General features: G+C 47.2%; 2 protein-coding genes across 2 annotated transcripts; one reads left to right on the top strand and one right to left on the bottom strand.

Moving 5' to 3' along the window:
• Nucleotides 1-185: 185 nt before the first annotated feature.
• tchp (trichoplein, keratin filament binding) lies at nucleotides 186-5,762 on the bottom strand. Its single transcript, XM_035380445.1, has 12 exons — nucleotides 5,143-5,762; nucleotides 4,410-4,611; nucleotides 4,238-4,294; nucleotides 3,781-3,849; nucleotides 2,905-3,078; nucleotides 2,647-2,759; nucleotides 2,447-2,513; nucleotides 2,124-2,296; nucleotides 1,939-2,020; nucleotides 1,645-1,830; nucleotides 1,362-1,505; nucleotides 186-1,061 (listed from the first exon to the last, which is right to left on the bottom strand). The coding sequence occupies exons 1-12, from the start codon at nucleotides 5,331-5,333 to the stop codon at nucleotides 1,029-1,031; spliced, it is 1,491 nt and encodes a 496-aa protein (XP_035236336.1). The 5' UTR covers nucleotides 5,334-5,762; the 3' UTR covers nucleotides 186-1,028.
• A 1,315-nt stretch (nucleotides 5,763-7,077) lies between these two features.
• gltpa (glycolipid transfer protein a) lies at nucleotides 7,078-12,908 on the top strand. Its single transcript, XM_035436031.1, has 5 exons — nucleotides 7,078-7,355; nucleotides 11,575-11,633; nucleotides 12,113-12,246; nucleotides 12,347-12,497; nucleotides 12,646-12,908. The coding sequence occupies exons 1-5, from the start codon at nucleotides 7,253-7,255 to the stop codon at nucleotides 12,826-12,828; spliced, it is 630 nt and encodes a 209-aa protein (XP_035291922.1). The 5' UTR covers nucleotides 7,078-7,252; the 3' UTR covers nucleotides 12,829-12,908.
• The last annotated feature ends 843 nt before the right edge of the window (nucleotides 12,909-13,751 follow it).

Here is a 13,751-nt window from a genome sequence, read left to right on the forward strand (position 1 = left end):
ACTACGTATCCCAGAAGCCACCAGCAACCTGTAGTACTTGTATACATGTCTGTGTATTGGTGGTGCTTTCAAGTAGAAAAGCTATCATAGTACTAGATATGGTGCCATATTCTTTGAACTTTCAGTTTTATGCCTAGGATTGTATTTGTGCAGTTAGTCAGTCGCAAATCTGGTTAAAGCTTCTAATGTGTTTTTTTTTTTTTTTTACTTGTGCTGCTAGGTTTTTCTAATTTGTGTGCAACTAATGGGATGGGATCTTAAGATATCCTTTTTTGTTATTCTTCCCTCCGAGGGTCTTCATCTGCACAAGGTTTTAGAGCTCAGTGTTATACTTGAAACTCACGATCAAGGAAACGTCCGTCTGTCCATCAAGTCTCTGATTCTAAATGGGTGTGGTCTTCACGCAGGGATGTCAGTCAAGCCGTTGTCATGGCTGCAGTGGGAAAACTTGCCTTTTATTTTTTAATAAACTTAATTTATAATTGTAACCTGAACATGTTTGTTTTTGACCTTTAATGTACAAACCTGTTGTAAGATTATTTTATTTGCCTTCATGTGTTTTTTTTTTGCCTGATAATTATACAATAAAGCAGGCTTCAAATGAAATATTTTTACCAACTTGTTTATGACACGTACATATATAATCCTCACTTGAATTAATTACTCATCCTGTTAAGCAAGTGTCTGAAAGAATTTTGAAGACAAAGATCGCAAAGGGTTTTGTTCTTTTTTGTTAAATGTTTATTTTAAAATCATATTTAAATATCTATTTTGAAAGAAAGCATATTACAAAAATATAAATTGGCACTATAAAACTATGCTTGTATAAACACTTCATATTGATAAATAGGCTTGACCAGTCCCTGTGACTTTGAATCAAAATCATGAGTTGCGATTATTGTACAAAAAATGCAGGCTAATTATATTGTCCGTCATACAACATTTGGACCTCATTTTGTGAACAGCCATTTTAAAAATGAGCAATTGACAGTTGTACTGTCTCAGCATCTTGGTCATCGGCCCGGTCATCATGTCCAGGCTGTTCTGGGACGCCCGTGGATCTGAAAGAGAGGAAGGGACTTGGTTTGGAAGATTTGGAGACCTTTAGCCTTTAGTACAGCGTTTCTCAATCCACTGCCTGGTCTGCATAATGGTGCTTCTCAGTAATAAAATAATTTCGATAGGCATTTTTTTAAAAATGGCATTTTATACTTAACACAAGTGAATACAGCTAAAATGTGATCAAACCTCACAGCACCACAGAACATTTTTTTAAATTATTTTTTACACACACAGTTTGGTTGGGACGTGCGGCCCATTATGTCTGAAGGGTTGAGGACCAGACCTCTCTCTTGCGCTACCTTGTCCTGATGACCCCGCTGGGTCATCCTCTGGGTTTCCTGCTGTACCAGGTCGTCATAGCGATTCTGGGCCTCCCGCGCCTCCTCCTCCTCGTCCTCCCTCTTGCGCTCCTCCTCCCACTGCTGCCGGCGCTGCTCCTCTATCTGTGAGGCGGACGGGACACCCAGCCCACGCCCCAAATCAGTGGGGTTCACCCCACAATTATACAGCAAACCCCCCCCCTCCCCCACCCAGCCAATTTAGAAGTCGGGTACAGGCTGTGCCTCTCAGACTTTGGGGTACCTGCTGTTTGATCTCCTGCAGGCGAGCCGTCCTCTGCCCCTCCTGCGCCTCCTTCTCCTGGCGCCTGGTCTCCCTCTCCCTCTCCAGCTCCTGGATCAGCTCCTCGCGCCTCCTCAGGGACTCCTCCTGGGCCTGCCGGTTCTCCTGCATCTTGAACTCCAGCTGCTGCTGCCGGCCCGTCAGCACCTGGACAGAACCGGAGATCCATTCAGCTGCTACTGCCTCCCCTCCCCCCCCCACACCCACCCCTGCCCGCGTTCCCTCCAACCGCCACCGGGGGGCGCCGGCGCTCACCTCCTGCATCAGCCGCTCCCTGGCCTTCCTCTCCTTCTGCCACTCCATCTCGCGCTTCTCCCACATGCGCTGGGCGTCCTCCCTAGAGAGACACAACAACGACAACGTTCAAGAACGCCACGCCCGCACAACCCACCGGAAGATTCCGGGCCCCGACGGTCACCTCCCCCGCCCCCGCCCCCCACCTGTAGAGGATGTCGAACTCGGCCTCCCTCTGCCGCTCCACCTGCAGCTGCTCCTCGATGACGCGCTTCATCCAGGCCGCGTCGGCCACCGCCCGCTCCCTCCGGGCGCTCTCCAGCCCGCGGCCCTCCTGCTCCCCCGCCAACAGAGCGGCCAGGACCCTACGGTCCGCCTCCTGGGGCACGGAACACAGGGGATCCCACCAATCACGGGGGGGCAGATGAAGCCGCTCGGTTTGCATGGTCAGTGGAAAGAAGAAAGGGCCCCTCCCTCCTTCTCCAACAGGCCCCTCCCCTCAACAGGCCCCTCCCCCCTGTGAACTCACCAGCTCCTCCTGCACCTGCTGGGCCCGTCTCTTCAGCTGAGCGCGGTACTGCCGAGTCAGGAAGCGCCTGTCGGGGGCCAAACCGAAGGGGAAAGCTTTCAAATACTGTGCCCGGGGGACCTGACGTCGCAGAACACCCCCGCACCCCGAACACCCGAACCCCACATCTCCCCTCGTCCACGTCCGCGGCCGCGCCGTACCCCAGTTCGGTCTTCCTCCGGCTCTCCTCCAGTCGCCTCCTCTCCTCCTCCAGCCTCTCCAGCTCCCAGTGCTGGGTCAGCAGGGCCTCCTGCTCCCTCTTCAGCCGGCCCGCCTGAAGCAAACCAACCAGCCGCACCCCGGAGGCGCCATTTTGAGATCCCGCTAAAAAGCCTACGTCGCCACCCGTCCCACAACAAACCCCCTTTTTCCAAGAAAAATAAAAAAACGACAAAGGAAACAAAAAAAAAAAACCTTACTTCTTCCTCCCGGACTTTGAGCTCCTCCATCTGCTGCCGGAGGGCCTCCGCCCACTCCTTCTCCTCCGCTTTCTTCTTCTCCTCCGCCTGCTTCATCCTCTCCATCGCTTCCTTGCGCGTCCTCTCATACTCGTTCTCAAAGCGCTTCTTCTCTTCCTGGTCCGCCTCGTCTTGCTGAACGTTTCAAAGATGGGTTTTTTTTGGTCAGTTAAGACCGTTAAGAGAAAGGACCCCAGTGCAGTGCCCAGTTTTAAAATTCATGTCATGAGTAAGTACACGGGCATTTCTAATTTTATTATGAGAAATAAATAAAGTCTGACTACTGCTACTACCTTTACCCAGGCTCAGGCAGGTGTTTAACTGGAGGGAAAAGGTGAAACCAGGACTCGATACTCCAGATAAGAGTCTGAGACTGGATAGAGTACCAGACCCAGCGAATACTGCCCCAAGACCTCTGGCATCAGGAAATTAATTCTTAAACCTGTGGTACAACAACCGGGTCTGGATTTCAAGGATAACATTACAACAGCCCTCTTTCAAGGTTTACCGGCCCAGACTGCATAAGCTCATCAATGGCCTTGAAATACAGTGAGTGTCCATAATCTTTCTTTTAATCAAGTCTTTGTGTACAACATGTGTGCCTTCGTGTGGAGGTCAATTTATCCGACTAAATGCTAATGAGCAAAAAAAACACACAACTGAAAGGAGCTCCCCCAGGATACCAGACTTGGGAAACCACCCAGGATACTGAACTTGGAACCCCCCCCCCCAGGATACCAGACTTGGGAACCCCCCCAGGATACCAAACTTGCCCCCCCCCCCCCCCCCAGTGAAAAATACTTTGACATCACGGCTCCCCCCAGAGGATGACCGTACCTCTCGTTTCTCGGACCGCTGCGTCTGCCACTGGCTCACGACGTGGTCTTTGTGCAGCGCCGACTCAACCTGGCGGGACACAAGCAAGGCCGAGATTCAAAGAAAAAAACTAAATGCGTTGGTCCGAAACTCAATCTGAAGACTGGGTTCTCAAGATTATGTCATGGAACAACTACATCACAAGCCCCTATTGATTTCCGGATCAGGTCCGCCTTCCTTACGCGCAACCTCTCAAGTTCTCCCTTCATCTGTGTCTCTTCGGTTGTACGGTTTTCTTTCAACACGCAATTGTACTAGCGCCTTAACACAGCTGTGGCATCAGGTGCAACACTTAGTTGCATGAAAAGGAAGTAAAATCGACAGTTTACTCCGCTTTTCTTTAAGGTGAAACTGAGGCTCTTCCACCAAAGCACCACGTTAAGGCAATCAGGCTGGCAGAGGCAGCCCCTTCACTGACCTTTCGCAGGTCTGGGTCGTTTTTTTTCCAGTGTTCAAGCATCAGCTCCTCGGCCAGCTGCAGGAAGAAAAAAAAAAAGACGATAAAGGACGTTTACTCTCGGTTTACCGCCTGTCACAATGGACGTTGGTGTGACGCGCAGTGTGTCGCGTGGTCCGTTTATCACACGCGCCTTTTTCCTGCGCTGTTCTCTGGCCGACTTCAGGTCGTCCACGCGCTCCATCAGCTGCGCCTTCCTGTCGGGGATCAACCCCCGGAGTTCGGCCTCCATCTGATCGCGCTCCTCCTGCAGCAGCACGCGCAGCCGTTCCCTGCGCTGTTCGAGATTTCGCTTCTTCTCCTCCTTAAGCCTCTCTCGATGATAGGCCATCATACTGCCAAGAATAGGGGGAAACAACAAGAAAATCAACCGTCGTCACAGCCAACATGAAATGTTCTCACAATGATAACTTACTGGACGGCTTTGTCAATGCTACAACATTGCCACGACATGGCAGCAACATAGTGGGAATGTTTTGTGTCAGCTGGCATCGACGTGTTAGGGTCCCCTAGGTTAAATGTGTAGTCATACACTTAAGTTTATGTAGTTTTTTGCCTTGACTTTTGCACATATTACTTTACTGTATTATGCCACACGTTTCTATATTTGGCGTGGACCGCAAGAACAGCACGTTCTGCACGCCGAAACGCGCTGGGGATCCAAATAAACATAAATAATACATGGGTGTGCTTATCCTGTTCTTCAATATATTTTTTTTCTCACCATCATTCAAATTAGCTGTAACAAGACCACCGCCTCCCCACAATTTGGTGATCTTAGCGAACAGATGCATTACTGCGTGCGAACAATAGTAGAGATGGGCCTATTGTAACGGCTATCCAAACAATCAATGGGTTAGTGTTACCTTTGTTGATAAGATTGACGCGAGCTCCACTGGGCCTGTTTGCTGCTCCGGACGTTCTGTTCTCTGAAGTACACCGAGTGCAACTCCCATTGTTGCCGCCAACGTGCCTCCTGCTCCCGCTGCCGCACTATCCGCTTCTCCAGCGTTCGAGTACGATTTGACCATTGTGTAGACATCGTCGGGAGAGCCATTGATCTCAAGTATAGCTATTCGGGGGAAAAAAGCTGACAATATTCTAACAATGTATGGCGAACGGCGTCAAATAAATAAAAAAAACCTGAAAAGCTAGATATATTGCTTACTATATTATTGCAACTACAACGAACGTTACCTTCAACTTGCAAGATAGAAAACTCTTAGCAGCACAGATTTTAACATACTGGTAGCTACCTCAATATGTCGTTTTTTGTTACCCGCACACATCACCGTATTCGGTGATTGTTGGGAGATAATATGTCGTGTGTTGCCGTGCTGTATTTTCAAATTTCAGTTGGAAGTTAGCTTGGAAGCAAACCGTTTGCCTCTCTGCACATACAACTTCCTGTTTCTCTTGGTTACTCTATGTGATTTCCTGGTTACGCTATGGGCCACGGTAAGGGTCAAAAAGCTTTGCGAGCATAGACTGTGCACGCGCTCTGTCTCATCCACGCTGCTCGCAGTACGTCAGTTTGACATTCTGTAACTTTGCCTAGCTAGATTAGCTAGCCTTGCGTTTGCTGGATGTTTCAATTATTTATTCAAGACATGAAATGATCAAAACATTTCCGCCAGTACCACAGCTAGTGCCAGTACTGATTACATTTATGTTTAACCCAGTGAATGTTGTTATAAAGCAATATATGTTGTCAAATAAAATTATTTGAACATACAGACACGTTTATTTTGCTATCCATAACATATAACTAATTTATGCACGTATGGCAAATATGGACACATGGGCAACTAAATATATTAAAGCCGTATCGATCTTGCTCCCGTTAAATCTTCCCTGTATTGGGCAACCACTAATCCCCAGTCCTGTTGCAAGATCTGAATGTAGATGATTAACAGCGGGATTGATGTCAAGGTTATGGACGAGTGTCACTAAATTTATTATAAAATGCTGATATGTAGACGGATCTCTCGTGATACTATCTGTTGAGGCAGTGATTGATAAGATAGACACGCGCGCATAAAGTTTTGAAATTGCATCTAACATGCGAAGAGCTGCACAGACATGACATTTGCACTCCACCTGAGAACCTGCTCGTACCTGTATTTTATTCCGCTTGGGTACGCAGAACAGACAGTTTTGACTGAAGGTGCAAAGCAGTGACACTTCATCTAAATAGGCGTATTCGACTGTCCGCCATTAAATTATTCATCACGTAGCGTTAAATGTTTAATGTGGGCTAGATAGTCTTCTCTAATTGTAGCCCGAATGTCTCGCTGTTTGCGGGTAATGTCAGTGACAGGGCACAGTGAGCAAGACACAGCTATGAACCTAAACGGTCACACAACTTCCAAATAAAGAACCTACAGTTTATCGTGCGGTTCATTGATTATATCGTCGTCTGTGCAAGTCCGACTCTTAACTAGCAACACATTTTTATTTATAGTTGTTTGAACACACTGGGGTTGACGTTCCCGTGTGGAAATTAATGGAAAAAGCGTCCAAACAGCATGTTACTGCCATTAAATATTAATCTGTCAAATGCAAAGCTTCGGCCACGCAACTTAAATGCCAATGCTATAAAATTAAGTAGTTCGTTGCGTTACAATAGATAATATCTGCATGAACCACAAATTTTCTATGTGACCAACCCGTACAGTAAATCTCGGAAGCGGGGCGCGCTCTTCGTTTTTTTCACGTCTGGGCGGGCTTCGTCCCTCCCACTTGTTCTGGATTGGTTACGTTTTGCCCACCTGTTGAAAATGACCAGTCCGTGTGTGGCCTTTAGGACTGTCAGTGTTTGTCGAACATCAGTAGATTTGCATTGGGTGAGTTGGAGAGTCTGACTTCGTGAGCAGTTCCGGGTTCTCTCCAAACCTTCAGCTGGCTATATTTTAAGAAGTGAGCTCGCTAAATTTTAACGGTAGTTGGGGCGTCCTTCTCCGGATTCTTTAAACAATGGCGCTTCTCATGGAGCACCAATTCAGACAGCTCCCCGCCGATAAGCAAGTGGAGACCAGGCCCTTTCTGGAGTCGGTGTCGTACCTTCCGCCATTCTTTGGTAAGTTTTCACTCGCTCAGCCAGGTAGCTAACCTGCAGTCGTACCTAGTTAAAGCCGTACTAGCTCGTCGAGCGAGTTTATGCCGCTTTAAGTTAACGGAGACTCGTGTATTGAGGAATGACTAGTGTTCGCTGAATTATTGTTGAAAATACAGCTATCAGTCTAACGTGTACGTTTACGTGGAGCAAAATGGCTAAGTTAGTTAGCTAACTAAATCAGTTACCTACAGTCATTTTGTTGGGTCGAGTTCGCAACGGATTTGATAACTAACTGCAACAGTTAATCTAAGTAGCTAACACAAGCGAACTGTAAAACAGGGATTGTATTTGAGAATGGATTACAAGTTTACTTTGAATACTCTTGCTTTTATCGTGTAGCTATCCAGCAGTAGTAATCAAACATGTCATTTCTAAGATCCTATTCGCAAGCACTCAGTTTTTTCCCCTTTCGATATAATACCCAATTAATCACTAATTAATTAGTCTATACATTTTATCTTGGTAGCTAGTGCATTGGTATGAACTATGAGGGCAATTCTTTTAGTGCTGGGATGTAAAGGATTATTAATTAGCACTTACTGGTGATGAGGTTTATAGCTACAATGTGTTTGTGACAGTCGTGTTGGCAACAGCTTCTCTCAATACGTCTCCTGTGTTTACTATAACCGGTAAGGGTGGGCATTCGGCAACTTGTTTAGTAAGCAAACCCTCCTGATCCCTTCACAAACACGACAGATAAAGCGTGTGACTTTTTACTCGCTATCAGTTATTTTGCGTGGGATCAATGTTTGGGATTAAAATAATTGTTATTAAATGAACCGACACACAAACAAAGTCTAGTTATGGCCTGTCTCATCCTTACAAAATATAGTCTTTTGTATATTTGTATTTGAATTTCTGTATACTTTATACTTTTATTTATGCAAGAGGTCCCTCCCACTCTATATATACTGTCTATAGATATCTGTTGCAATATTATTAACGAGGACATTATGATTGTGCTTGGGTTCAAAAGCCTGTTCTGCCACATTTTCTTTTATATTTGTGTTAGATATACAGTGTAGTCTTTCTGCCCAAATCACTAATTTCCCATATATTATGGTATTAAAGATTGAAATGTATGTGTATGTTACACCTGCACCTAAGGCATACAAGAGTGGAATATAACCTGCTAATGAATCCGACTGATTTTTGTTTGAGGAAAGAAAAAAAAAAAAAAAAAGACAGTGGGTTAGTCTGCATCTTATCGAATTCCCTGCTCTTTCCCTGCTCTGCTTACAGCTAGCAAAATAAAACCTTGTAAAACTCCGAGGGTGTATGTGTTCAGACAGAGATGGCCTGTAGGCGTGGCATCCCCAAGGATGCTTTTACAGTGATATGCCAAATGTGTCGGCTACACAGAGGCTGATTCATGGACGTTCATAGTCAGCGTTTGACTTGGGTGGCGCGGTTTGATGTTCTTGTTTTTACACGATACCTGACCGGCCTATTTAACACACCTGTGCGTTTGGTGTAGCCTACCTGTGAGGGGCTGCTGAACGCGCGCGTAGCCCCCGAAGCTACTGTTTGCGGTGTTTCCGTTGCCATGGTTCCGTAGGACAAAAGCAGGGGCGATGGAAACACCGGTGAATGGGGGAGTCTTTGGGACACTGCGGCTGAAGAAGTCCAAGACGGTTGCCTGAGGCTGTAGCACGCTTGGCTGTGTGGAGGAAGGGGGGGGGAGGGCTGGCGTGTTTGGAACTGCGTACTGACGTCCTAGACCTTGTTGCGTGGTCGTTAGCGCTAATGTGAAAATAATATTTTATGAAAATTAATTTTCCACCGCCTGCTACGTTCGGGCACTGGGCAATCTTTCTGTTTTGCTTTTAGCTAGAGTGCAGCCTCTGTAGAAGAGTGAGACCCATTTCCAGAATCTCACTAAATTTCCCAAACCGGTTTCTCATCTTGAAACTGATTTCTACTGATCTCTGGCGTTTGGGACTGTTACCCCCCCCAAACGCTTGCCTGAGAAAGTTGTGCAACGCGATACACCATCTATTAAAACACTTCCTTCCAGCTCGAGCAATTATATGTCATGAGGGATTATCTTTTTGGATCGCGTTTCTTTGCAAAGCGAGTAACAAACCTTTTTGCATACATAATTTAATCTCCTGTCCTGAATTTAGGACGAGAAATTGATTAGGCCGGTGTTGAGTTGCCCTGCCCATTCAGAAGGGAGTACAGCGTGCCCAGATATCATTGTGATGTGTCATTGTGCGATTCGTATGCGAAACCTTTTCCTATTGAATTTGCGAATCTGAAACACCCAAAGAGTTCCAGGTCTCAGTTGTGGATGTTGGCTGGCTTTCTTTCCATTTCATTGTTTTGTGTTGAGTCTGCTAATCACAAAACTGCCTCCCTTTTACCTTTCAACAATGCCGGAAACTTTACCCGCCCATCTCTCAATGCAAATCAAATACATTTTTGTGTGTGTGTGTGTGTGTGTGCTGGCCTTTTTGTTTCGTGAAATGAGTGGATTTATTTGAGCACATTATAAAGCGTAACATTGGACGCTATGGTTAATTTATGTGGTGTGCACCCTTCTTTCAAAAGCATGGAAAATAATTAGGTGACGACCTTGAATTCAAGGGAACGGAAAGTCGCCCATAAATATGGACCCGTCCCATGTTTTTAATAAGACGGTTAAATATCAGTATATTAGTACAAATGTAGACTATATTGGTCATTGGTGCAGTAAAGTAATCATTTAGTCAGATGCTGATGTTCTTTGTTTTGTTGTGTGAAATGGCTGGCAGTGGGTCGTGAGCCCGATGGTCTGAACGGTGCCCTCAGTGCAGGGCCTTGGGGTGGGGGGGGAGGGGGGTGGGTGGGGGGGGCGCAACGTCACTGCAATGCGTACAAAGCAGTGGCAAAATGCAAACCGAAACGAGACAGCAGAAACAGGGCCTGCATTGTGTGGCAGGGCTGAACAGAGAGAGGCAACGGCGTCAGATAATGAGCACATTCAGGAAAAGTCGCTATAGGGAGGGCGGGGGGGGGGTGGGGGGGTGTGGAGGAATTCTCTGTAACCAGAGATGCCCCTGGGCGAGCGACACAATGTCTCACAGTCTGTCATGAACGAGATACTGTAGTCGACCGGGGGCGCTGAGGGCTGTCAACACACGCTCCCCCTAGTGGCCGTCTCGGTGTACTGCATGTATCCAGTCCTCCACTATCCCAAGCTGCACTGGCCTAGACAAATGTACCCAGGGTTGGAGTAATTCCCTTATTGAAGTACCTCGAATATAACGGGCCTGTAGGCTACTGACACTGGAGGTAATGTGTCGGCCTCAAATTGTGTTCAGATAATCACAATTTATGTCGCCGCTTTGGATTAGTTTTTTATTTTATTTTTTATTTTGAAAAACATTGTATTCTACAAAATAAATGACCCGACAATGCAGTTCCGTCTGTGATCTTTAGAATGCTATTACGTTTTGGGACCGAACGCGGAACTGAGGCAATCTCATTGATGTTATTCCCTCAGCCGGGCTATGAATGGACCCTGAAGCAGCCGGGGGGGTCGGTGGGCGGGGGGGGGGGGGGGGATTTTGGCGGGGGGGAGGGTGGCGCGGTGCCGGTCCGGTGTTTTACGGTGCTGCTCCGGCTGAATGCCGCACCTGGAGAGGCCGCTGAAAAATGGATGAGGCTGTGAGAGCCGCTTTCAGAAATCTGTCCGGCTCTCTCTCGGACGGCCTGAATTATTGATCAGCTGTTTTAAGAGAGACTGGGTGGGGTGGGGTGGGGTGGGAATGGGGGGGGGTGGAGGGGGTGCAGTATTTTAAATGGCACTAAAGGCTCAAAGAAACCTTGGTACAAAAGTAAAGATGTAAATCATGTCAAGTGCCGTCTGCTCTAACCATTCTGTAGCCCTATACACTATGGGCCTATACTAAGATATACACTAAGACCCTTTAGCATGTGCATTTTAGCACATGCAAAAACCAGTACCATGCCCAATGATTGGTCATGGTATTTGTTTTGCACCAATCACGGGATGTGTTATTAGTTTTGTATGTGCTGAAGCTCTTAGCAAATTTGGCCCTATGTTGTTTGTGTTGCCATGTACATTACCCAGACCCATGTTTATTCAGGCCCATGTTTTTTGTGTTGTGATTTTGGTGATCCGGCCACTGCAGTACCTCTGATTCTCTTGCCCCCACCCCCCTCCCCCCCACAGACTGCCTGGGCTCCACGGTCTTCGCTCCGGTCAAAGCGGACATTGCTGGAAACATCACGGTAAGCCCCCCCCCCCCCGGCTCTGTCTGAAACTAATACTGCAAGTCACCTAGGGCTGTTCTGTGAGAGACTAAAACTCAGGGAAACGCTTTGATTGGACATCGGTAACCTGTGGATTTATTTGCCCTGGAGGTCCTTGGTACGTGCGGTTAAAATCTGTCATTGGACTTTGTTTTCAGATACGTAGATACATCAATTTCTCAACCCTTTTTGAAATGGTTTGTGTCAAGGCAGTAGAAAGATAAACTGCTGATAATTTATTTTTTTGACAACACGCTGTACAAAGTGCCATTTAGACATGATGGACAGAAAATTGAGTGGGTAATCATTAGTGGCTTGCTTTGTGAAGTGTACTGTGACAAATTCTTTGTAAATCTGCCATATAAATGTATGCAATTTAGATTTTTTTGTTTAGTGATGTCCATTTCTGAGAGAGAAAAAAACATTGGAAAAAAAAAAAAATCTGTCTTTCTCTTCAGAAAATCAAAGCAGTGTACGACAGTAACCCGTCCAGGTTTAAGACCCTGCAGCAGATCCTGGAGGCGGAGAAGGAGATGTACGGCTCTGATTGGCCCAAAGTAGGAGCCACCCTGGCGCTTATGTGGCTCAAAAGGTGGGGCAGGCTGGCGTGGGACTACATTTCCCATGAGGCTTTGCGTGGGTGGCTGTGGGCCTGACCTGACCGCCAGCCGCCGCTCTCTTCTGTCCACCAGGGGTCTCCGGTTCATCCAGGTCCTGCTGCAGAGCCTCGTGGACGGCGAGAGGGACGACAGCAACCCCAATCTCATCCGCGTCAACATCACCAAGGCGTACGAGCTGGCGCTGAAGAAGTACCACGGGTGGCTGGTCCAGCAGCTCTTCAAGGTAACACGCGTGTGCTAGAACGTTGATGGATGGCTAGCTGTGTAATTTTGCGTTCGATTGCTTTGTTGTTGTTTTTTTTTTTGTTTTTTTTTTTGTGAAGAAACACGTTTTGAAAGAAACGCATGCACCTGCTCTCTCTGTCCTGCAGGCGGCGCTGTACGCGGCCCCCTACCGGTCGGACTTTATCAAGGCTCTGGCCAAAGGGCGGGAAGTGAAGGAGGAGGACTGCTTGGAGAAGGTCCGGCAGTTTCTGGTCAATTACACGGTCACGGTGGACGCCATCTATGAAATGTACAACAAAATGAACGCTGAGCTGGACTACAAAGTGTGACCCCACCCGTCCCGTCCCGCCCCGCCCCGTCCCGGTCCTCACGACCTGTTTCACTGTCTGACCAAAGCCTTTAGCCCCCGTCCTACCACCTCCTACCCCGTCCTGCCCCTCCCTGCCCCAGCCCGTCCTGCCCTGCCCTGCCCTGCCCCGCCCCGCCCCGCCCCGCCCCGCCCCGCCCCGCCCCGCCCCGCCCTATTTGCTTTTATCTTTCGTCCTGCGGCTTGCCTCGGGCTGTGTGCCTTTTTGCACTTTCGTGGGCGCGGTTCGTGACCTGGTTCAGCCGAACAGATGGCCACACCCCTCTGTGTTCCTCTTTAACTTTTTTACTGGAGTGCCTTTGGCTTGAAATCTTCTGAAGAGGCGGGTAGGTGTCCTCAATGCTCTGTGGCTGCACATGGCCTACTGTAGGCTGTCCTCACTGACGCACACATTACATTACAGGCATTACATTACATTACATTACAGGCATTACATTACATTACATTACAGACACTACATTACATTATATTACAGGCATTACATTACATTACATTACAGGCATTGCATTACATTACATTACATTACAGGCATTACATTACATTACATTACAGACATTACATTACATTACATTACAGGCATTACATTACATTACATTACAGGCATTACATTACATTACAGGCATTACATTACATTACATTACAGGCATTACATTACATTACATTACAGGCATTACATTACATTACAGGCATTTAGCAGACGCTCTGATCCAGAGCGCCTCACACAACATTCTACATCGCAGTTACGTTACATCCATTTATACTGCTGGATAAATACTGAAGCAATGCAGGTTAAGTACCTTGCTCAAGGGTACAACGGCAGTGTCCTACCCGGGAATCGAACCTGTGACCTGCAGGTTACAAGACCAGTTCCTTACTACACTGCCG

This window comes from Anguilla anguilla, chromosome 10, assembly GCF_013347855.1.
Source record: "Anguilla anguilla isolate fAngAng1 chromosome 10, fAngAng1.pri, whole genome shotgun sequence".
Taxonomy (NCBI): Eukaryota; Metazoa; Chordata; class Actinopteri; order Anguilliformes; family Anguillidae; genus Anguilla; species Anguilla anguilla.

Coding starts and splice junctions, on each gene's coding strand:
- tchp (XM_035380445.1), bottom strand. CDS start 5,333: ATGGCTCTCCCGACGATGTCTACACAATGGTCAAATCGTACTCGAACG. Junction 4,612..5,142: donor CGTCAATCTTATCAACAAAG/GTAACACTAACC, acceptor TATTCTTGGCAG/TATGATGGCCTATCATCGAG. Junction 2,021..2,123: donor GAGTTCGACATCCTCTACAG/GTGGGGGGCGGG, acceptor GTGTCTCTCTAG/GGAGGACGCCCAGCGCATGT.
- gltpa (XM_035436031.1), top strand. CDS start 7,253: ATGGCGCTTCTCATGGAGCACCAATTCAGACAGCTCCCCGCCGATAAG. Junction 7,356..11,574: donor GTACCTTCCGCCATTCTTTG/GTAAGTTTTCAC, acceptor TCCCCCCCACAG/ACTGCCTGGGCTCCACGGTC. Junction 12,498..12,645: donor TGGTCCAGCAGCTCTTCAAG/GTAACACGCGTG, acceptor TCTGTCCTGCAG/GCGGCGCTGTACGCGGCCCC.